Genomic DNA, 24,942 nt, shown 5'->3' on the forward strand with positions numbered 1-24,942 from the left:
GAAGAACTCGCTGTGGTGACGTTGGGTGCCGCTTCTCCCGTCTGTCCTACGTTGCGAGAAAAAGAGAACTCCACGAGAGTTGTTTTTGCACTCATCAGGTTTTTTCCCCTCTGTTATTGCTGTGCGAAAACTACGTCACTCAAATGGAGCGTAAGGTAGTGTAAGAGGCAGCGCCAAACAGGGCAAATCTGTTCATCTTGGACTGTTGAGTGATCTCTGCACCAGAAGCGAAAAGTCGATGGAACAGAAAGGATAAGTGAAATTTGGACCTTAGAGGCAATCTGCCAGGATGGCTACGGCACAGGTACTTCATTTTTTAAAAAATTAAGTGCAGATATAAACTTTTCTCTGCAAGGTACGGAGAGTCCAAGAGTAAGCTAGGTTCGGTCTGGTAGGAAGAGCCGATGGAAGTCTTGAGATCTTGCATGAAAAATGTTTTGGAGACCCATAACTCAAAATTATTGCTCGAAGCTCGCGGACGTCAACAATAATTTCCTATTGGTAGCCTTCCACGCCGTAACGCCGTCGCCTTGTAATCAAGGACGCCCGGGTTCGATACCCGGCGGAGGCTTATAATGCGTCAGATCCCACTTTAAACTGTAAGTCCAGTCCCGATTAGCGTTACTGTGCATAAAGTGCACTTAAAACACCTACTCATAACATACAGCAATCAAGGCCTGCGATGTTCTATTAGTTTTTATTTTCTTTCTTTGTGTATTTTTACGTCGCTTTTCTACCTCTCTAAGATAATTTTGACGATGAGGATGGACAATTACGTGTCCACTGTCCAGATTTCATTTTCAATCCACAATCAAAGTCTTATCTTCAACATCAGCAAAATAGGTTGAGTTGAGTTGAGTTGGTGTTTTAAGTCCACTTTATGCACAGTAAGGCTAATTGGGACTGGACCTACAGTTTAAAGTGGGATCCGAGCCACTTGTGCCTCCACCGGGTATCGAACCCGGGACCCCTTCATTACAAGGTGGCGACGCTACCACTGCGCCATCGGGGAGGCCCATATCAGCAAAATAGGAATCAAAGGTTGTAGGAACTACTCGGATTTAATTTTACCAAATCTATTTCATGATAAAAAAAATGGAGAAAGTATAAGTTTCTTGATTTTATTCCTAGTTAATTCATTACATGAAAAAAAAATGTGAAATTTAAAGTTGTTAGTTTCATTCCTAGTGAATTGATTGCATGATGAAATGTATGCATGATGAAATGAGAATGTAGAAGTTGCTTAATTGTATTCATAGTAATTGATTGCAGGACAAAAGAAACTTGTAAAAGTAAAAGTTTCATTGTTTTTTTCATAACACTGCACAGTGACGGCGATTAGGGCTGGCAGAGGTGCAGTTGCCATCCCATTTAGTTCTCCCACATTATGGCCTCTTAATGCTAAGCCTTGTCTACAATGAAAGTGAACTGTCCTTGCCCACCCCCCCCCCCCTTCAGTTTTGGCATTCGATCGTCGCTACTGCCACTGTGATCAAAAAATCTTGAGAACTGTTGCTTAGTGTGTATTCAATGTACTCGTAAATTGATTGCATGATAAAAATATTTGAGAAGTAGAAGTTGCTTAGTTGGTTCATAGTAAACTGATTGAATGATAAAAACGCTTCAGAAAGTTGGATGGCTCAGTTTCATACTAAACTATGATCACAGGTATAAGAAAGCAGACGTTGTTCAGTTGTATTCATACTGAATTGATTGCACAAACAAAAGAAACTTAGTTCGCAATAATAAACTGATTGCATCATTAAGAAACTTGAGAATCATCACATGCTCAGCATTACAAAATATAATACTTGTGTATCTGTGGATGGGAGAAAACTGACAAAAGTATCCACATTCAACCTCTAACTTGACCGAGGAACTGCAGTTCAGAAGAAACCTGTTTGCCTTGATCTTTATATTAGTTGCCGTACGGCTCCCCTGTTCTTAGCACTCGAATGTCGGATTGCACGTGTATCCGTGCTAATTATTGCTGGGAAGCGCCGTAACTGTTCTGTTAGTCACTTTTTCATTAATAGTTAACAGCACCACTTCCGCACGGTAATGTAAACTTATTTATACATTGTATTCTAGCCTTGCAAATGTGTAAATGAAAAGGATGCCGTTGGAAATTGTCAAGACACTGAATGTGCATCATAAAAAACACCCATTTGGTAAGATGGAAATACATTTACAACATTACGACCTCGAGGAAGCACTGTTAGTAACAAATAAGTTATGATAGTGATGAAAGGAAGACTTACAGGATATGTAAATATAATATCGATAGCTATGGCTCATATTTCCACGGCCTACAATTTTAAAATATAACATAAAACTATCGTGCCTTGCTTTATAGCATATTATTCATAATTCTTATTATATCCATTCATTAAACCTAACACGTTTCCAAGACAATTACATAAAGGTAAACAAAAATTTGTTTACAGGTATCGGTATGATTTCAATCGCAATATCTGCCAAACAGCTAAAAGAACTAAATATATGATCTTAAATATGCCTGTGTACTATTCTCACTCGTATGTGAACTTAAAAATGAAATATTTCATTTCTATTTTTTAACGCATATGAGTGTGAAAGCTAAATGTTGTTACTGAGGACTATTTTGTGTCATACAATTCTTTCATGTCTCTTTTAAGAGTGAAATAAAAGCAAATGTAGAAAGGAATAGGTATAATGATAATTATAAATATGTCACCTCGGTAGCCGAACTCGACGAACAGTTATCTCAAGATGTTCACATGAAGGTTACGGGTTCAAGTCACACTTGCTACATAAACTTATTATTTTTATACGTAGTCTATCGACATGTGTGTGCATATGTGTGAATTTATATCTATGTGTGTTTATATAAATGCTTCATTTGTTTCATAATCATTCGACCAATTAAGAAAAATTCGTTTCCATAACCTAGACATCCACCGATTATCCTACCTCAGCATAAAATATAGGTAAATCTAAATTTGCATTTTAGACATCGAAGGGCTGGAAAATATGTCACATAATTATACTAATCAGTATGTGTGAAGTGATTAGGTAACGTCTGTCAAACTTTATCTTCGTTTTTACAGGTTCAACTAATTAATGAGGTGGTCGACCTTTCGTCGAGAGCTCAGAAATGGTTCAATTATTGGATGTACGATATCGCAGGTAAGAATATACATATTTTTTATGCAATCGGTGACAAGCCAAATAGACATTTTTTATAATCTGGTAAGTTTTAGAAGACTGTTGACTAAAAGTCTCTTAACCACATGCAAGTTTAGTTCATGTTAATGTTTTTCTTATTTTATGCTATTATTTTTTTGTTATTTTCTGTTGTTAATACGTTCCAATGTAAAATGGCTAACACTGTATTTGAAATCTTCCATTAAATAAATAAATATAATGAAGGGGTGCGGTAGCAGTGAACTTTTAAATACAAAAGAATTACAGCGCAATTATTTTAAGTAATCATATATATATATATGGTGGCCGCGGTGGCTCAGTCGGTAACGCGTCTGACTACCATGCTCAAGGTCCCGGGTTCGATCCCCGGCCGGTTCAAATCCGGGAACTTTTCTAACGGTGGAAGCGGCCCCGGCGCCCACCCAGCGTCGAATAACATGGGTACCTGGGGGGTAAAGGCGGTTAGGGGCGTGATGCTGATCACATCACCCCCACTCACGACCGGATCAAGAAAGTGTGGGGCGTTACCCCCACACCCCCTATACGCCTTCATGGCGTGGTGCTATGCACAGGGGAACACTTTACCTTTTATCTTTTATATATATATATATATATATATATATATATATATTACATATGGTTAAATATCTAAGCTACTCCAATAAAATTACTGGTTTATTGGTATCGGAAATTGTGTTCCTTCACGTCACAAGGAAATATTATCCAACGATTTCTAACGTCTTTTCTAAAGTACACTAAAATTTACCAAAAAGTAAATAGGTAACTAATTGTAAAATTATGAATTATATTTATTCGCTTCTAGTAATGCACTTCACGAGTGGAGATTCTTTTGCTACATAAAGATAGCCAAATATCACATTACACTAAGGTGATTACTAATCTATCAGTTTATAAACAGAAATTAACGCAGGCCAATTAACACAGACTTGTCTGGAATGATAACATCACGATTAGCTTAGAAACCCAGAAAACACGCAACAGAATGAAAGCATCTTAAGAGATGTTAATAACAAAAAGCACTGGACTTCACATCTAACAATAACGTTTGAATAATAGATTACCCCAAAAATGGAACGTTTTTCAATGTAAAGTTATTTTACAAAATATTACCGTCAATTCGATTATATCATGGTAAAGGCAAAATCCAGAACAATATAATGAAATACGAAGTGTTAATTTTAGTTTGCGAAGTTCTGTGAAGTATGTTCTACAGTTAAAATAATAACTTCTAATAAAGACAACTCTATTATTTGTACACTCCTGTTCACATAAAGTGGCACATTTTATAATGTTGAACAGTTGAAGTGTGTACATGTCACTTTATCTGAAAAGAAGTGTACCAAATAATTTATAAATAAAATTACATTATGCATAATTAAAATAACTCATGCTAATAGGTAGCTCACAATAGGACCTAAATGTAAAATAATTTTAGTCTATAAATAGGTCATTTAATATTATTATTGTTTTGTTCTCTTAACCAGATCCAAGGACTGATGACTGGTTCATGGTTAGTTCCCCGTTCCAAGTATTTGGATTGGGCATTTTCTACGTTTATTTCGTCTGTTCACTTGGACCAAGACTAATGGCGGATAGGAAACCATTTCAGTTAAGGAACTTCATCATCGCCTACAACTGTGTTCAAATAGTCACCAATTTTCTTCTATTTTCTGAGGTGGGTTTGCAAAATGTTCGCAATATACAGTTCCGCTTTGAGGGATCGAGAAATAAATGATCACCGTTTAAAAAAAGAGGAAGATATTGTTACGATTTAAATTTTATAAGATTCAGAAACTCTCCAAGTTTATACACCAATAGTGAATACACGTGCTTGCGCATGCGCGCCAATGTGTAATGCGGGAACAAACCTGGCACTATTCAGTAGAGCAACAGACCCGCGACGGAAAGAATGTGGACGCCACAGGAAAAGGTTCAGTGTGTGCTTTGGCTAGCAGAAGATAAATCTGTTACGCAGCAAGAGAGAGTTCACACAATACAAGAACTGAGGCAACGCATTACAGATGCAGCTGCGCTAGTCGGTCCACAGATGCTACAGAACACTTGGCGGGAGCTTGAATACCGTTTACATGTCTGCAGGATAACTCGAGGCGCACACATCGAGTTGCATAGATCATTTTCCTAAACTCGCAGACTCTCTACATTAAGGTATGTAAAAATGTGTGTTAATAAACCATTATTTACATTTCAAATTATAAATTACCGGTATTTCTCGATCCCTCTAAGAATAACACGCTGAATTATAAAAATATGAAAGAAATTTCTAATAAAATCGCATGCCAAGACTGTAATTGCATGAATAATGTATCATGTAACCGTAACGATGTGCAGACTATAAGGTGCCCAGGGAAACATAAATGTAAAGGAATTTGCATTGGATACTCGATATAACAAGCTTGGACATTGAGGGAATAGGCATCTTCTGCCTAGAAGAATTATAGGCCTGTAAAGTTGGCGTCACTGCTTAAGACTATATTTTACAAGTTTTACTATAAGTATATATTAGCAATGCCCCTGCAATGGAGCAGCTCTGGGGTTCATTCGGCCTCTAATAAATGGGTACCGAGCATCCCTGGGCGGGACGGGGGGGGGGGGTTTCCGGTGCTTATCACATCAGCTTCACAAATGCCCAAATGGGCTAGACTGTGAATGTCACATCCACTACATATGCTTTCACGTGCAAGTGGTAGCTTTATATATGTACATACAGTACATACATATACACATAAACACACACACACACTAGCATATATTACACCGTGCGTCAGCAGAATCCTGACAATGTTCAAGTTGAAGTTCGCGCTAAATTTGACTTCAGCAGTTGTTGACGCGTTGAGAGACAAGACTTGTGTGAAAAACGTGCAGAACGTCAAATTGGCCTGTTATAGTTTGTGGGGTCGAGTAGGCTATACAATCGGAGAGCGGCAATTATTGAAGGTCTTCGAGCTGATAAGGTCGCCGACTGAAGTCATAAGGATCTTCGTATATCCGAGATAGATTGGTACGACATCGTTACACATAAGTATGTGGCCTCGGAGAAGTCCGAAGAGGGTTCTGCAAATCCGACGAGAGAAAAATCATTCGAAGGAGAAGACAGCAAGGAACCCGGCAGTTGTTCAAAGATCCAAAGAGCTTAATTTGGAAGACCCAGGGGCGTCACTTAGGAAATTTATGGCAACCTTGAGGGGGGGGTGAGTGAGGCCGCCAAGCGTCTTGTTGAACCTCAGCGCAGATATTTCCGGAAGTTGGTTTTACAAAGAGTAACAACACGTGTTCACATTTAACATTTTATTAGTGTCCAACGCGACCGACCGTGACGCGATGTACAGTGCTACATTCTTGGTACACGACAACCTTCTTGGAGAGCATTCTCCACTGACTACTCACTACAGAGCAAATACAAATTGATAAGTCAATTTGACCATGTTCAGAAAGTGTGTCATTTGTACAACGTTCAACACGTCTGATCGCTGAAGAATGCCTCAGATACACGTCCTACGTGATCAAGGTGCAATAGATGCTGTCTGAAGCTGCCGAGACCAAGAGAGTTGCCCGCTGCAAGTTGCTACTGGCCTCCGAATTCCCCAGATTCAAATCCTAACAGAGGCACCATTCTCGGATGAATTAAGAACAGCAAAACAGGGCTTACTCGCGCTTCAGGCAGAGATTCAAGGCAGTGATTGAAGCGAAAGAGGTTTACATGTAATATTAGCACTCAGTAGAGATCCCTTCAGTGACATGTAAATGCTTGTTTGCTAAAGGTAAGTTTTGCTTACATTATAGCATATACACTTGCTATAATGCACTGAGTATTTTGCCCGGATTTTTGCTAATTCACTCTGTATATGTACAGCACATAACACATTAGTGAAAGTAAATTAGCACTCATGGTACCTATAAATTATTCTATGTGTGATTTTATGCGTAGGAGAAGAGATCATGTGCGAGAAGGTTGTAATATATTTTGTACAAAAAAAGTAATGAAAGAAACAGTTTATACTAATCGTATTATTTTTCCAGTTATTGTACCTATTGCCAAAAATAATCACAGACTGGAGGTGTCAAGCAGTGGATTTTTCTAGAAGCCCGTTAGCACTAAGGGTGAGTATTGGTATCAACGTAATAATACTTAACCAATCAGAATGAACATACATATTGTATACCCACCTGATTTTTTTTAGCGTATTTGTTTTCATCTTGAATGAACGATATGTTCTTTATCATGAAAACAGCGCGATATTTCCAAACATACTTTGTAAATACCGTGCGTCCATTTCGATCTGCAGCCGAGAGATCGGGAGAAGCGTGGCGGGCGGCGCTGGCGGAGATGCCGACATTTGCGGCCTGAAATGCCCGCTTATTTTTATGGACATATGCAGACATTTATATAAATATTGCAAAACGAGCACTAACCTGTGTTATAAGAGTATGGTTTTAATTTTAGTAGCTTAGTGGCTGTATGTGCTGATGATTTTGACACTCCCATCTCCTGTGAAACACGGCGTAGAGGTTTGTTTGGATAACTTTCTAACGCTGCCCCAATTTCATCGAGTTCATCGAGGAAGCTCACGAAAACCATTGACTTTTAATGGTTTCGTCGGCAGCGTAATCTTGATACAGTGTTGCACATTCGAAACCTTCAAACGATCCCCATCGACACAAAACTCTTTCAAGGATATAAACTTAAGCAGGACGTTGCTGGTCAAAACTATGATTAAAATGTTTTATTATCTGTGACTCTTATCGTCACTTCTAAAGCGTATTTTTTTGTGTATATAATTGCAGAACTTGGATGAATTACAGATGATGAATTATAACCCAGGTTAGTGCTCGTTTTGCAATATTTATATAAATGTCTGGATATGTCCGTAAAAATAAGCGAGCATTACAGGCCGCAAATGTCGGCATCTCCGCCAGCGCCGCCCGCCACGCTTCTCCCGATCTCTCGGCTGCAGATCGAAATGGACGCACGGGTACTACATATTTAGCTATAAACTTAGTACCTTTTTGTACGGTGTTATACATTAAATTAAAATTTCTGATCCACTTACAATTTTGCAGATAAAAAAAAGGAACACGTAGTCTACGCTGGTGGCATTACTGGTCCAAATTATTAGTTTGGTTTGATTTGGTGTTTTAAGTCCACTTTATGCACAGTAAGGCTAATTGGGACTGGACCTACAGTTTAAAGTGGGATCCGAACCACTTGTGCCTCCACCGGGTATCGAACCCGGGACCCCTCGATTACAAGGCAACGACGCTACCACTGCGCCATGGGGGAGGAGGCCCCCAAATTATTAGTATTAGTCGGTATATGATAGGATTTAACGCCTCTTTATCTCTCATGTTTGGCTAAACGCGACGATTGTGATAAGATGAGACGCATGAAGAGACAATTACAAACACAGTCAGAGCCTCGTCAGCCTGCAAGGCGTACTATGTGGAAGAGAGAGTGACATTTGAGTGGCTTTGAAGCAGGGTGGATTGATTTAAATGAGGTGATTTTATTTTTGAAAATCACTGATTTAAATCACTCTAAATTATTAATTTTTAGTATAATGTACATAAGGATTTTGTAGTTATCAGAAACACTTTTGGTGAAAGTACATTACTCTCGTAATCATTTAATGGTGATTGTTAGGCTCTAAGATAGGAAAATAAAGGAAATGAAATATATGTACTGATGGTGTGAAGCTCATACGAAAGGAAATGTAAACACAGGATTTCTCTTGATTAAAAATTCAATACTTTTATGGGCAAAAATAGCAAACATTTTGTGTAGAAAAATTTACAAAATACTAATCATGTTAAACCATAAATAGTGTCAACATCATTAAACTGTAGCTAAATAAACATGGCAGATGATAATTTTTCACACTATCATTAAAAAATCTCCAAAATTCAGCTGCAAAGACTATAAAACTATTTACAATTATATAGTACATCCAGAATGTTTTATTTTCACTGGAAGGAAAGTAACTGAAATCATTATTAGTTTCATTAACACACTCAACAAACACTTCCATAGTAGTTACAGTATCAGAAAATTGTAGCTATGTTTACGTATATTTTTTTTATTTGCTTTAATCAAACTGTTCAAACATTTTACAGGGCGTTTACTAGAAAAAGCCTTTCTATAAAAAACATATATCTATGTGCATGGTGCCAAGCAATTTTAAGCGTGTTTCTTAAAAATATTAAAAAAATCGATTTAAATTAAATAAATCAACAAAAATCATTTTTTTAATCAAAATCGAAATTTTTATCCACACTACGTTTGAAGACAGCCCGAGCAGCTCTTGAGTTATAAATAGCGAAAAATATTGTTTATAAGTAGTCATGTTTTAAGATTTTAATTAATACTGCATTATTTGCGTTGTGTTGGGAGAGCTTATAGTACGACTGAGACGATACCAGCTTGAACCAACACTCTTACCGATTCACAAGGACAGTCATAATGGAAAATTGTAATAATTAAAAGTTATTCAAAATATTGATCAATAATAGTGTGCGAGTACTCTACCGCAACTATCTGCACCAATTTAGCATTAAAATATTGACGAATTGCGTCAGAATATTAAAATACATTTTACGTAATCACAAAATCCAGTTCTCATACAAATTTGGTGCAAAAGAAAAATAAAGAATTTTGCCCAATTTTCAGAATTCGCGAAAGTGTAACGCGGCATTTTTTGCAAACCCCGTGAAAGACCAAAATGCCGGAAAAGTATCGGCTGGTAACCGTAAACGGATACCGTCTAGGTTTTAGCAATATTCGAACTGACAATAAATGTGGATAGAATTTTTTTTAAATTTTCTCCTCAGGTGTTACAACAGCCACATTGAAGTTTTCAAACAGGCATTTCGCAAGGATTTTACATGCCAGTGATACAATTAAATCTTACCCTCTCTAGAATTAAGTTCTAACACTGAAAAATATTGAGAAGTAATAAAACAACCATGACAGTACAGTCATCCGCAATAAAAATGTGATGCGGAGGTTTTAAAATATGCCTAACTCTACGATGATACACGGACCTCAATAGCAAATCCGCATTGGCAACTTTGGACTCCGCTGTAGAGTTAGTCAAAACACAAAACATAATAATATTTCAGGATCTAGGTGTGGCATTTTTATTGCACGTGGCTGTACATGAGATGGGAGAACTACCTTACATTAGTTCAGAGCCTGGAAGGGCGATTTGGCATTAAAAATCACTATAAAATAGACCTTTGTGTAAACGTTTAGGGTATACCTGAATAATTTGGATGTTGTTGATGAGGGAGTATTGGGGTGCATAATTAAGAGACTGCAACTAAAGCTATTATTATTTTTATTACAGACGGCTGCAGTGTGCTGGTGGTATTACATGTTGAAGATATCTGAGCTTACAGACACAGTAAGTTTTATTTACCTACACCTACGACATTTTATTACACGACAATTCTGGCCGGACCCCTTGGCGAAGTGATTAGCACACTTGAATTAAAAATTAACTTAAATTAAAAATTCACTTAATTTCACGAAATACCATGTATTTCTACATCATTACAAAGGGTGCATGTTGCCAGTTTAGTATGGAAAACAATATCTGCCAATGTGCCCCCAAGACTTGCTCTGCATGTAATCACTCTATCGATGGAATTACTGATGACCAGGGAACGGATTTATATGTAAATACATATTTATGTGTGAAGCTGAAATCATCCTATATTTTGTATTATCTTTGTACAACATGGCGTGTAGACTCGGAAAATTCCGTTTCTATTTTCCATATATTTATGCATATAGTACAGTAGAGCGTCGCTTATCCGAAGTAATTGGGGGACATGGGTGTTCGGAAAACTGGTTTGTTCGGATAATCGAACTGTACATGTTTATTTGCCAAAAAGAAGTACTGTACAATAAATTTATTCATAAAAACAGGCATCTCTTTAAGTATGTATTACAAAGTAACGTACAAAGGCAACTTTAGTAGGAATATATAGTATGTGGTACAGTTTATTAAACAAAAATATGTACATATTACATACGCATTTTGCATGAACAATACACACAGTACACAAAATTAACGTTTAAAAAAATCCTTTATTTTGGTCTGTCTAAGCAAGCCTACACGCTTACGAGCAGCTAAGTCACGTACTTTTTTCATTACAGATATCTGAAAGTGAGCAAGTACACAGTTCGGTTAAGCGGTCGTTCGGTTGACCGACGTTCGGATAATCGACGCTCTACTGTATTAGGTTTTGGCTCATATTTTACAGGATTTAGTTATTTTTTAATAATATTTCCATATCTCAGAATTGTTTTCAACATATACTCCATACTCGCGGAGTAACTACACGTCCCAGTGTGACCAAAAGAGTTGGGTGAATTTCTTGCGAATAACTGACAAAGTGTGAAGCAACGTTAAACAAACTAAAGTTTATACGACCATTTTTATAATTACAAGTTTTCTGTCATCCGAACAATATTTTTTTCTTAAATTTTACATTTCCCAACTGTTTTATTTTGCTATTGTAAAACACTTGAAATTCCTGTTTATTTACAATTGTTGTCAACAATAAGAGAACGAGGGCTCAAGCATCGGCTCCTAGTTGTTACAAATGTTATTTTAGTAACGTTGGAAGAGAGTCCCAAGTCGAGCAGTCCACTGGTAACCCCACCCTAGCTACTAGTTGAGTGTCCGACATCAGCGCCAGAAGCAACGATTTTGTGGCACGCGTACGGGATTCGCTTCTGGTTTCTCTTCAAGACAGTCACGACAAAAGCGCCAGAAGCAACGATTTTGTGGCACACGTACGGGATTCGCTTCTGGTTTCTCTTCAAGACAGTCACGACAGAAGCGCCAGAAGCAACGATTTTGTGGCACACGTACGGGATTCGCTTCTGGTTTCTCTTCAAGACAGTCACGACAGAAGCGCAGAAGCAACGATTTTGTGGCACACGTACGGGATTCGCTTCTGGTTTCTCTTCAAGACAGTCACGACAGAAGCGCCAGAAGCAACGATTTTGTGGCACACGTACGGGATTCGCTTCTGGTTTCTCTTTAAGACAGTCACGACAGAAGCGCCAGAAGCAACGATTTTGTGGCACACGTACGGGATTCGCTTCTGGTTTCTCTTCAAGACAGTCACGACAGAAGCGCCAGAAGCAACGATTTTGTGGCACACGTACGGGATTCGCTTCTGGTTTCTCTTCAAGACAGTCACGGTAATAGTTACAATGCAGAGATTGTTTATTATGTAGCTCGTGTAGCGTCCTGTAAAAAAGACATTTTTTTTTACAATTTTAAATCCATATTTAACTCCACATTTTGGTGAAAATAAGTAATTATGTATTTACATAAGTAGCACATTTTTACTACATGTAAATCTGGTCCCTGCTGATGACTTTACACAGACTTGCTACTCGATGTGGCCGATGGCACGTCGAATGTACTCCTTGAGTTCTGGTAGGGTTCTGGGATTGTTTTCATAAACCTGCGACTTCACATATCTCAAAAAGGAATAAGTGGCAGGGTGTCAGGTCACATGACCTCGCCGGCCAGTTCTGGTAGCCGTTGTGCGGAAGGACTCGACCCGGAAATTTTGTCGTGCAGCAAGGCAATCGCCTCGTGGGAGGTTTGGCAAGAAGTGCCTTCCTACTGGAACCACAAGTGTTCAATATCCACACAGGGGTGAGTCAAGTATCTGAGCGCTTAGCGAGCAACATGATCACTCGGCTACATGACGGCCAAATAGGCGTTGCTCGGCGAGCGCTGCTCACTTGATCGCTGAGCGAACTTGAACCTTGCTCACCACAGTTTGAACCACAGAATAGCGCTTTTGTGTTTCGACTTCGTGAGGAAAAGGGAAGCAGAGGAAAACTCTATGAGGATGGCGGGTTGGCAACCAATGAGGAAATATATATGATTAACGGGTTGCGAAATAGTAATTACAGAGGAAGTTCAAGTGACAGAAGGTAACGTAATATTGCAGTTTTTTATAATTGTATTAAAATAAAAGTGTTGTGTATTCCAAATATTAAATATACACCGTAGTTTTGGAAAGTTGTGCTAGGGTGTTGTGCAACTATTCTATTTCCATAATTAACAGCTTTTCAAACACCGAAATCTTGTCCACTCGACGCAGCCACATTCATCACAGATTATTCAAAGGCAATGCACTGATATTTTGATCAATAAGCAAACAACGTCAAGTAAATGATCTGTCTGCTCAACGAGCGAAAATCTTGCCCAGCGAGCATCGCTCAAATACTTGACAGGCCCCAGTACTTAAATACCGTATGTAGGAACAGTGACGCCAACCCAACAACAACAAGACAGTGGGGCAATTCAAATCCTGCGTTGTAGTTGGGACACCCTTTATATATATATATATATATATATATATATATATATATAATATATATATGTATGTATGTGTATATATATATATATATATATATATGTATGTATATATGTATGTATATATATATGTGTGTGTGTGTGTGTGTGTTTATCTTTAGAAATGTACAACTCCAAGTCATGAGCTCCCATTGTGCTTTCCAGGTTGTGTTCGTACTGAGGAGGAGGCAGGAAAAAGTCACGGTCCTGCACGTGTTCCATCATGGAGGGATGGTGGCGATGACATGGGGAGTCACTAAGTATTTCCCAGGTAAGTTGTCTTCTTCAGTCAGATCTATTGAAACGCTATTTCGAACCTTGAACCCAAGGGTGCCCCCCCCCCCCCCGGTCTGAGATTTATGGAAAGAGTTAATGTAATTCGAGTAGTGAAATTGCAGCGATATTTTATAACAAATCATATTGTTTTCTGTGACTTACAGGCCGTAAGTTCCACCAACTATTATTAGTATTATTATTATTTGAAGTATGGTTACATTTAATCTTACAGTCTATTTAAAACTGATTATGTAACTATAAAAAACAGCTTTCTGTCCTACATGAATTCACATGTTAAGTGTACAATTATGCAAATTATATACAGATATACAGAATATGGAAATTATAAATGTATGTAACTTAAAAAAGAATTAAAGTAGAAATAATAATAACAGTAATAATAGCAATAATAATAATAATAAAAGTTTCTATGACATACAGTTTCTACATACCAGTAACTGTAACTCGGTTACTTTTAAGAAGTAACTTTTCGAAGTACTGATTTCTGCCAATTTGAAGATGGGTAAATCTTTGGTAGTGGCAAATTCTTTCTTTCAAATCTACTTTCGCAGCTTGAAGTCAGATCCGTATCACCGAAGAGCCATTTCAGGGTTACTTTATGAAGTGGTTGTAGATAATTGGTTGTGAGCCTCTATGTAAATGAAGTTACTTTCAGACAGTATCACTATAGATTATAGTACTGCAACGGACTACTTTCGCTCGCTCGTATTCATTCGAGTCTCCCACACAAGAACGTTTACAATGGAAAAACATATTATTATGACAATAATCGTGTGAAATACAGAGTGTTCCGTTCAATTCTCCCTAATTTCAATTAATTACTGTGAACGAAGTACGATGAATTGTGAAATAACTGCAACACCAAATGAAAGGCCAGATCTTCAAGTTTTGTTTTCATGACTTGAAGTTGTCCGTTTGCTCACTACGCAGCGCCACGGTCGCATAAATAGAAATGGCGACTGTTGAACAACGCGCGCAGGCAGTGGTGTGGTATGCTGAGACAAAATCTGTGATTGCAACGTAACGAGACTTCAGACGAGTGTACGGAGGGATTGCACCTGATACTAAATCAATTAGGCTGTGGTTTAGTAAGTTTCTAACAACCGGCAGTGTCCTAAAACAATCTGGTGGAGCTCGCCATTGTGTGTTGGAGGAAAAGGTGGAAGAAATTCGAGCGGGGTTTCCATACCAAATTCTTTGTGACGCGGCTTATCATCTGGCTTCAATTGTTTCACAATCTGCACTTTATACGGATACAACCGTAGCCGCTTGTCCAGAACTCGATGGATTGTTGTTGGAGGCACATTGAATTGCCTAGATGCCTGGCGGATGCATTTACTCGGGCTTCTCTGAAACCCCGCTCGAATGCCTTACACCTTTTCCTCTGACATACGACGGCGAGCTCCACCAGATTGTTTTAGGTTACTGCCGGTTGTTAGAAACTTACTAAACCACAGCCTAATTGATTTAGCATCAGGTGCAACTCCTCCGTACCCTCGTCTGAAATTTCGTTGCGTTGCAATCACAGATTTTGTCTCAGCATACCACACCACTGCCTGCGCGCGTTGTTCAACAGTCGCCATTTATATTATGCCACCGTGGCGCTGCGTAGTGAGCAAACGGACAACTTCAAGTCATGGAAACAAAACCTGAAGATCTGGCCTTTCATTTGGTGTTATTGTTATTTAACAATTCATCGTACTTCGTTCACAGTAATTAATTGAAATTAGGGAGATTTGAACGGAACACCCGGTATATCCACCTTGGCAGTTTCAGCCCACAATCATCTGTTTCATTTTCATATATCGCTGTATTGGTAAGAGACACTCCTTACAATCTGACATGGAAATGATGACTATGTTCACTTGAGTTTCAATTTCACTGCGTCTTTAACCTCACGATCCATATACGATGGACCATTAGCACAGACAAATGACGGTTACACGTGTACTATTGGGCTTCGAGTGTATACCATTCGTTTTGCATGTTAGAGCGTTACTCGCTCGACCGAATAAGCTCCCCATTCTATACGCTATCTAGCGTCGTTGGTGAGAACTATTTGGCGTTCGAGCGAAATCCTCTCACTCCAGCACTGTACTATAGATATTCGGATGCTCGTATATGGATATTTCAAGGTATTGTTTGTTATAATTCATTGAGATTTTTCTCTAAAAGTATTTTTCTTTTATTATTTTCAGGAGGACAGTTATGGCTTGTTGGTACTTGCAACACGTTTGTTCACGTGGTTATGTACTACTATTACCTGAGAATGGCGATGACGTCAGGCTATGACAAGGAATTACGTTGGAAGAAGAGTCTCACGCGATTACAGTTTGTGAGTATTCAAAAGACAATTTTCACATGAGTTTCATTTTTGGCAATTTTACATCATATACGAACTTACTGCGCATTTACCATGTATGTTGTTTTCAATATCCTTCACATCCTATTCAACTTAGTGTACCTTCACTTACAATTTTTGATCACTTTTCGCAGATCCAAATAAACAGGAATGTGCCATTTCTGACAATTTTATATCGTATTTGAGCTTATTGTGCATCTATCTGATATTTTCAGATCCGTTTTAACTGACTAGAAGCTCTCACCACGAAAACAGTCCAGTCAAGGTCACGCCACCCATATACAGTGTTGCCAATGAGCAACAATTTCAACCGATGAAATAAACAGCATACGTAAAACACGCGAAGTGTCGACCGAGCAGCTTAGAAGTGTGGCAACCGTGGAGAGCCAGGGGTGTGGGGTGGAGGAGGCAAGGGAAAGCTCCGATCTTGACTGGACTGTTTTCGTGGCGGGAACTTTATAACATTTTGTTAAAGCTTCAGTTGCATCTCAACGTAAAATGTCATTTGTGACAATTTACATTATGCTTGAATTTGATATGGCGTTAGCCACACGTACGCATACAAAAGATGCACCAGAAAGCATCGGTTAAAGCATGAGTTTTGGCTTTAGCCAAAAATCAGTTTTAGAGTTTGATCCATTTTGTATATATGTAAAGTAACGCCCAAAGTGCATCATACAAGTGAGTATTTCTTTCTACGTTGAACTGTACTTTAATGCAAGAAACCATGAGCGTCGGGAGGGGAGGGCGAAGAGGTCCGTCGACCCCTCTGGGAAATTGGAATTGTTCATTTCAAGTTACAAATATCAGAAAGCTTTCTTTTATAACGGAAATAAGTTCAGTTAGTTATTATTCGAACAGAAAACGAAGTAAAAATATGCGTTAAATCGAAAAAAATTGAGTGCAAAATACTGTTGTTCTATTCTACCATTTAAACGAAAGAATAAATGGTTTCACAGTTTTCAAAATTTCAAAAATTACACTCAACATAAAACACTATGGCTAAACTTGTCTCCTAACTTTTAAAGCTTTTTCTTGAACACAACACAACGAGATGTGTAAATACTAATAAGAAAATAAAATTACTATGTATTTCAGTAAACCAAATGTATGAAATGTAAAAATAAGAAGAAGAAGAAGAAGAAGAAAACAGTTTGCTGGATATTCACTCATCTGGTGGATCGAGTAGAAAAGTCTCCCCAAGAATATATTACTACTAATAATAATAATAAATGCAGAATAAAACATGATAATAATTAATATCACTATTCCTTCTGTTCAAATTTTATCAATTGCCTGACCTCCCCAACAAAAATTTCTGGCGACGCCTATGGTTTGAACTACAGACTTTATGAAATTTTGTTTCAGCCAATGAATTTATTTCCTTCGTGTACTATGCTTTTCACAGCAATGCTCAAGCCGACATTTGTACATATTGAAATAACAAAAACATCGACAATCCCCATATCAATTCTAACTTAGCATTTCACATGACTAACCCTAGTTAACTAACTGTTGTCTCTCTTTTAACAGACACAGTTCTTCGTTTGCTTGGTGCATGGATCTAATGTTCTTTTCTACGATTGCGGATATCCGAAAATTCTTGGTGCATTTTGTATAATGGTCGGGTGTATACTCATTGGGTTGTTCATCAACTTCTACATTCAAACCTACAAGAAGAAGAAGAAGCATATGGAATGAGACAGGACTACAGACAATGAACATAATGCAAAATTCTCTTGAGAATAAGAAAGTGGTGCTTTCAATGGACGTTAGAACATTTGCAACGTGTGATATTTGTGATTTTTCATCACGAATTGTGATATTTATTATTTACTTCTGTGCATTATCCAACTCGTATATGCACGTTAAGCGTTTAACACTTGTAATACATGTCCAATTATTTAAATGTTAATAAAATATTTAATAATAACTTTTATTTGTGAATTTGTTTTATTATCCATAGCTTTGCTGCTATTTCTGGCCATGGACGTCCGGAAGAGGCGCATGAAAAACTAATGTTGTAATTATGTATTTATGTATTACGAATTATAATTTCCTTTCAGTGACAGTAATTTATGTTAATTATTGGAAAGGTGTTGCAAGAACATGATAACTTCAAACTTAAGGGTTTTTTTTATGAGATGGCAACACTTCAGTAGGTGAAAATGTGCCTCGTTTTCTCCATAACCCACCTGGAAAAAAAATACCTTCCTTGGCCGTAGCTGGAACAAATCCTGCGGACGTCCATGTTTCTGGATAATCGCGAAGATGAGGATGACTGGGTATTTGATGAAAAGAATGGAGGAGGACTGGCTGTTGGTCAAGGTGTCAGAATCTCGTTTGCCTGCAGGAATACAGTTATGGGATGCACCCTTCCCAAAAAGACACCCTTAAACTCCTCAGTAGCACGAGTGTCTACATATACGCATTTCTATAGCATTCCCTGTTTCAGTAATATAATTCCTTTTTATTGTAGGGATCAGAGATAGAAAATAGACGCAAAAAAGCTAAAAAAATAGGATGCAACCTAGCCATTCCTGGTTAAATCTTGTAGTCATGAGCAAACTGCGCACTTCTTCCACTAATTGTGCGATCAAAATTGTCAGATATCTTGGGAAAATATTATTCGTAATTACATTCGGTGCTTGTACCGTCGGTAGGAAGCTAGATTGATATCCTCGAGACCCTAGTTCGATTCCCTTAGTTCGGTGACGTGTGTGTGTGTGTGTTATTGCTGTCTCAATATTCTGTATTTTAGATTACTTTTGTTTTATTTAGCGTAGTGATTTCGGTCACTTTTGGCTATTTGCTACGATGAGTATGAGTGATGATTAGGTGAAATTGATGAAGGGGCAATCACAAAGAGCACCCATGCCAAGTCGGAACTCGTGCACTTTGGAGGCGAAATCAAAAGCCAACCATTTAACGCCCTCGGCGTTGTTTTAGTAAGAGCTGTTACACAACAATAATACACAGTTGAACGAAGAATAACTCTGTATGAGGCACCGTTTACTCATTCGTCTGATACAAAATAATGGTGATCTCAGATTCCATCTAGCCGAATTCTTTTACAGTTAACGCAGACCTATGGTTTGAACTACAGACTTTATGAATCTCTAATCATGGAGTATTTGGGGTGGGGAGAGGTAGCCGGAGTATGGTTGCGATCGCATGTCACTGCGAAATATGTAGGCGGTAGGTTACATAACTATACAATAATAATAAAAAGAGAAAATATATAATCCGTTTTTCTACTTCTTGAATAGATTAACGACGACATGATTATGGAACAAACACAAGGATGAGTCATTCCATGCGAAATCAACACAGCCTCCAACCTGACCATCTCCGATTTTCATGAAATTTGGGGAGTTGAAACTATGCATGGAACTTAGTAACTATGAAAATTTTTAGTCTCGTGCGTCTTGTAATTGTTAAATTATTCAAGGTCAAAGTTAGCAGAAATTGCCCTTTTTGAGTCCGCTTAGCTATACTAAATGTGCTGTAACTCCGCCACTATTTTGCCTAGAAAGGTCAAATAAAGCTTATTGTACAGGAAATTGAACAAGCTTTTCAGTGATATATATAACAAGCCCACCTTTCGATAAAAATATAATTTTGTCACTTGACCTTGACTTTTGACCTTGAATATCTCAAAACATGTCATCACCAAAGATCGTGAAAAAATATATTTGGTCCCTCATGCCATACTCTAAAACATATCAAAAAATCATTCTGGGACTACAGTGGGATCAGAAGATACAAAATAATATGTTTAACTATGTGACTGATAAAAGCCTCATTACATGAACTATGACGAGTCAAATGTCCTTTAACACCCCCTACAAAAAGGTAAAGGAGTTATCCTGGGTATAATTAGTCATGAAATAAATAGGTTAGGCACAGGGAGTCAAGCGCAGGTCCGGCATATTGTTGACCGCCATTTTGAATTCAACGCAAACATTTCAAAGGAAAGTGGGTGATGTGAAATATCAAATCAGGCTAGAATTTCACGAGAAATGATGTGACGAAAGTTCTCCAACGTATCTTTAGCCTGGAAAACGTTATACGCATATCTTTCACTTACGATATATGCACATTGTAGTGTTGTCAATATTCCTGTGAGCAGACTCGTTGACGTCTCTCACACTCACATAGAACATTTGGCAATGTAGCAGGTGCACCATCATCGCAAGCAGCAACTATGCCTGCACTGTGCATGCACCATTCTTTTCAAATGTTTCTGAAGGTAAAAGTCCTCCTAAGATGTTAGATCTGGGAAATGTGCAGGCCTTTTAATAGATCCCCATCTGCCCATCAATCTACGTAGAAATTTACCATGAAGAATGTTTACATAGTGTGGTCACACACTGTCCTGTTTCAAAACTCTGGAAAAGTGCCATACACCGTAAGCAAGGATGAAAAACGTGTTCACTTAATATAACACATCCAAGAAGCCCTCACTATTTAAGGTTCCGTTGTTGAATGTGGACCAACCATTCCCATTCTCCATACACTATACCACATCATTAGCTTACCATCAACAACCATTTGGCTGGGATCTCTCTACTGTAGATTATCAAATCACAGGTATTACGTATAATTTTTATTAACTTTACCGGGAACATAAAAATTAGCATCTTCACTGAAGAATTTTTCATTCCAAAGGAAGTGTCACGTAATTGTTTGAGATACTTTTCCCAATATTCTCCACTATTCAGGTATTTGGTGAATGTTGCTGATTAAAATCATATGCAATGGTGCGTATACTTCTTTCTGTCCCAAGTTGTCAGCGTGATCTCAACGAGTTCCTAACAAGTTACGAGCATTCTTAATTCTTTGTTTTTAACACCTCGTAAAGGAGAAAATGATTACAACCATGCAGTAATAATTTTTTGCTGGTTAAATATACTTTGGAAAAACCTTCGGTGCTTCATTTCTTGTGAAATTCTAGCCTGATTTGATATTTCACATCACCCACTTTCCTTTGAAATGTTTGCGTTGAATTCAAAATGGCGGTCAACAATATGCCGGACCTGCGCTTGACACACACAGCTAGAGATCTCCCTGTGCCTAACCTATTTCTTTCATGACTAATTATACCCAGGATAACTCCTTTACATTTTGTAGGGGGTGTTAAAGGACATTTGACTCGTCATAGTTCATGTAATGAGGCTTTTATCAGTCACATAGTTAAACATATTATTTTGTATCTTCTGATCCCACTGCAGTCCCAGAATGATTTTTTGATATGTTTTAGAGTATGGCATGAGGGACCAAATATATTTTTTCACGATCTTTGGTGATGACATGTTTTGAGATATTCAAGGTCAAAAGTCAAGGTCAAGTGACAAAATTATATTTTTATCGAAAGGTGGGCTTGTTATATATATCACTGAAAAGCTTGTTCAATTTCCTGTACAATAAGCTTTATTTGACCTTTCTAGGCAAAATAGTGGCGGAGTTACAGCACATTTAGTATAGCTAAGCGGACTCAAAAAGGGCAATTTCTGCTAACTTTGACCTTGAATAATTTAACAATTACAAGACGCACGAGACTAAAAATTTTCATAGTTACTAAGTTCCATGCATAGTTTCAACTCCCCAAATTTCATGAAAATCGGAGATGGTCAGGTTGAAAATTGCACATATCTGTGTTGATTTGGCATGGAATGACTCGGATATATCTTCTATCCAGGGTTCGAACCTCGGACCTTTGGCTTCGTAGCTGACCACTTTTTTTCTTTAGGGAATACCCCTATTCGGCAGTATCCCCCGTCATTCACACATTTCTCAAACTTTCACATATGCCAACTTTTACTGCATTCTTATTCTTACTCATTTCGAACAAACACAAACATCCAAGTCTTAGCAGGGATTCGAACCCGGTACCCCTGGCTTCGTAGCGCGCTATTCTAACCACTCCGCCACGGAGGCCGACGTCAGCCACGGAGTTCGGCGAAAGTTGGGTAAATTTGCCTGAAATCAAATGTGTAACATATCAACTGAGATAACCTGATCGTCAACATAACTATTTCATTAATCTTTATCAATATGGTATGAGAGATGAAGGGAAATATATATGAAGTTCTAATAATTTCAAGATATTTTGTCAATGAAGGAAAGTCATTCTGCAACAACAATAAACTCTAAGGGTAAACAAACGTGGAGAGACTAGTTGCAAATCCTTCATAAAACCTCTATACATCGTGTAATCTGACACTCTCCATTATCGAATAATTTTTTAGGAAATATCATCCTTCGAATGGAGTAGATACACGACAATATCAAGGGTTGATTTTATGTTATTATTGCCTTGTCTTCTTCAAAAGGTGAACATGAAATGCGTTTATTGTCTCTCATTCATATCTTACGACAGGGTAGGATTTGTGATTTTATCGGAAGAGGGATGGACTTCGTTTACTATTTTAATGATGTTAGCTAATAGCTCGCAAGGAATATAGGTTTCCGTTCATTAAAACATCACACGCAGCATCTCTTTTACGTATATATTGTGTACGCTTATAACTGGACACTAATGGCTTCAAAATATAATTCTAATATCGAATGAACACAAATCAGCACCAATCAAAGTTAAATTCTAAAAACAAACTGTTATAGAAATTAAGATTTCGATTTACATAAACATGCAAGGATAAAAGTATTAGAATTATTTTCACTGCTAGCGTGCATATGATTAGAGTAATAATTCACATGCTTGAACTTAGTTTAATTTGAGTACTGCGTAACAAACTTAAAATGTTAAATAAAGGTAAAGTGTTCCCCTGTGCATAGCACCACGCCATGAAGGCGTATAGGGGGTGTGGGGGTAACGCCCCACACTTTCTTGATCCGGTCGTGAGTGGGGGTGACGTGATCAGCATCACGCCCCTGACCGCCTTTACCCCCCAGGGTTTCCCCCAGGTACCCATGTTATTCGACGCTGGGTAGGCGCCGGGGCCGCTTCCACCGTTAGAAAAGTTCCCGGATTTGAACCGGCCGGGGATCGAACCCGGGACCTTTAGCATGGTAGTCAGACGCGTTACCGACTGAGCCACCGCGGCCAAAATGTTAAATACAAGTAAGTTAATTCAGATTGTATTACTTTAAGTCCAATACCTCTGCATACAGAAACAAAATAAGAATACATAGTAATGTATCAGTGCTACAAACGTTTAGTAAGTAGCTTTCTATCTTTTAGAAAATAGTTAACGATATAACATGCATTTTGGTTTATAGCTAGGGGCTTCTAAAATTAACTGATCTGAAACTCTATGACATTAAATAATGTAGATTACATATCCAGTGGGTGGCAAATAATTATCCCTTGTTGGGATATGTGATTTATAACCAGGGGTTTGGATGGTTAAACATAGAAAGGGGAAACTTCCCATCCCCTTCAAATCGCAACCTGTCCAATGGCTATTGTATCAAACTGGAAGTACTCAGTAATGGTGAATACGAAAATTGTATTGTAAAGGGTGTCCCAATAAAAGCAACGGATTTAATATGATTAAGAAAATACGGTATATTTACAAAATGGCAAATATTTTTACATCATTACAACGGGTAAATGTTCCGAATTAAGAATGAAAGATTTCTTTGGACTCGCAATAACACTGTCACGCACAATAACGATGTTCTCAACAGACCGGCTAGATTGAGAGCGCGGTGTTTTAATGTCTGCTGTCTAACCTGTTTCCTCGAATTTCTTGATCAACTTGCGAACTTACTCTCAGTAGGTGCACATTCACGTCCAAGGATTGCACAAAGCTTCCTTACAGTCTTTGCATAACACTCGCCATTCTTGTTATGAGTTTTCATTATCAAAACTCGATTTTCCTTTGTGTAACCCCCCATGTCAACTAAGCTGCAACAATCCCTGATAAGGTACTTGTTAGAACATGTTGCGTAAATCAAACTTGACATCCTTAAATCGGAGCATTTACCCGTTGTAATGATGAAAAAATATTTGTCACTCTTCTTTAAAAAAGTGTTCTATTAAGCATATTAAATCCGTCGGTTTTTTTTGGGACACCCTACACTTATGCTATTTTATGTTCTTTTCCATCATCACTTAATCGGGACGATGATGAGTGCAGATGATGATGATGGTGAAGAAGATGAGAGAACAAACAAAGAAATGCCGAGCCTTGCCAATAATTCGAACCTAGAGTTCCTAACTACAACATTTTATCTGACACATAAGAAAATATCTATATAATGTAGACTGTCATGATACCATGTAAACATATTCCTTTTTGTCTGTAACTACTCCACGCCCCCCTCCCCCCAAGAGAAATTGCTTAGAACACTGGATTTGTAATAAAATCATAAGTCTGCAGTAGGTTCGATCCCCACCACGGCAAAAAAAATGCTCACCAGGAGAGAAGAGGTGCTATCTCAAAACGTATAGTCTTAAAAAAGCACTAGACAATGCAAAATATCCAATTAGCCTTGCATGCTAATGTAGAGCCCTTGTCACTAACATTCAGAGAATTAATTAATTTTTTTCACAACTCGTTTTCCGAGGGGGACCAATGCCTGGATATGCCCACGATCTGGTAAGTTAGGTTATACGACAAGTGTAGTTTGTAATTAAAATGCAAATTAAGCACAAAAGAAGTATAGGCATTTTACCTTTAAACAGGATAGCTACAGTATGTA

At 38.0% G+C, this 24,942-nt stretch overlaps 1 protein-coding gene across 1 annotated transcript; it reads left to right on the forward strand.

The window, feature by feature from the left end:
• The first annotated feature begins 15 nt into the window (after positions 1-15).
• On the forward strand, positions 16-18,203 carry LOC145996582 (very long chain fatty acid elongase AAEL008004-like). Its single transcript, XM_083133108.1, has 8 exons — positions 16-304; positions 3,090-3,168; positions 4,692-4,882; positions 7,246-7,326; positions 10,569-10,625; positions 13,779-13,884; positions 16,109-16,245; positions 17,806-18,203. The coding sequence occupies exons 1-8, from the start codon at positions 290-292 to the stop codon at positions 17,971-17,973; spliced, it is 834 nt and encodes a 277-aa protein (XP_082989234.1). The 5' UTR covers positions 16-289; the 3' UTR covers positions 17,974-18,203.
• The last annotated feature ends 6,739 nt before the right edge of the window (positions 18,204-24,942 follow it).

This window comes from Lepisma saccharinum, chromosome 1, assembly GCF_977018435.1.
Source record: "Lepisma saccharinum chromosome 1, izLepSacc3.1, whole genome shotgun sequence".
NCBI lineage: Eukaryota > Metazoa > Arthropoda > Insecta > Zygentoma > Lepismatidae > Lepisma > Lepisma saccharinum.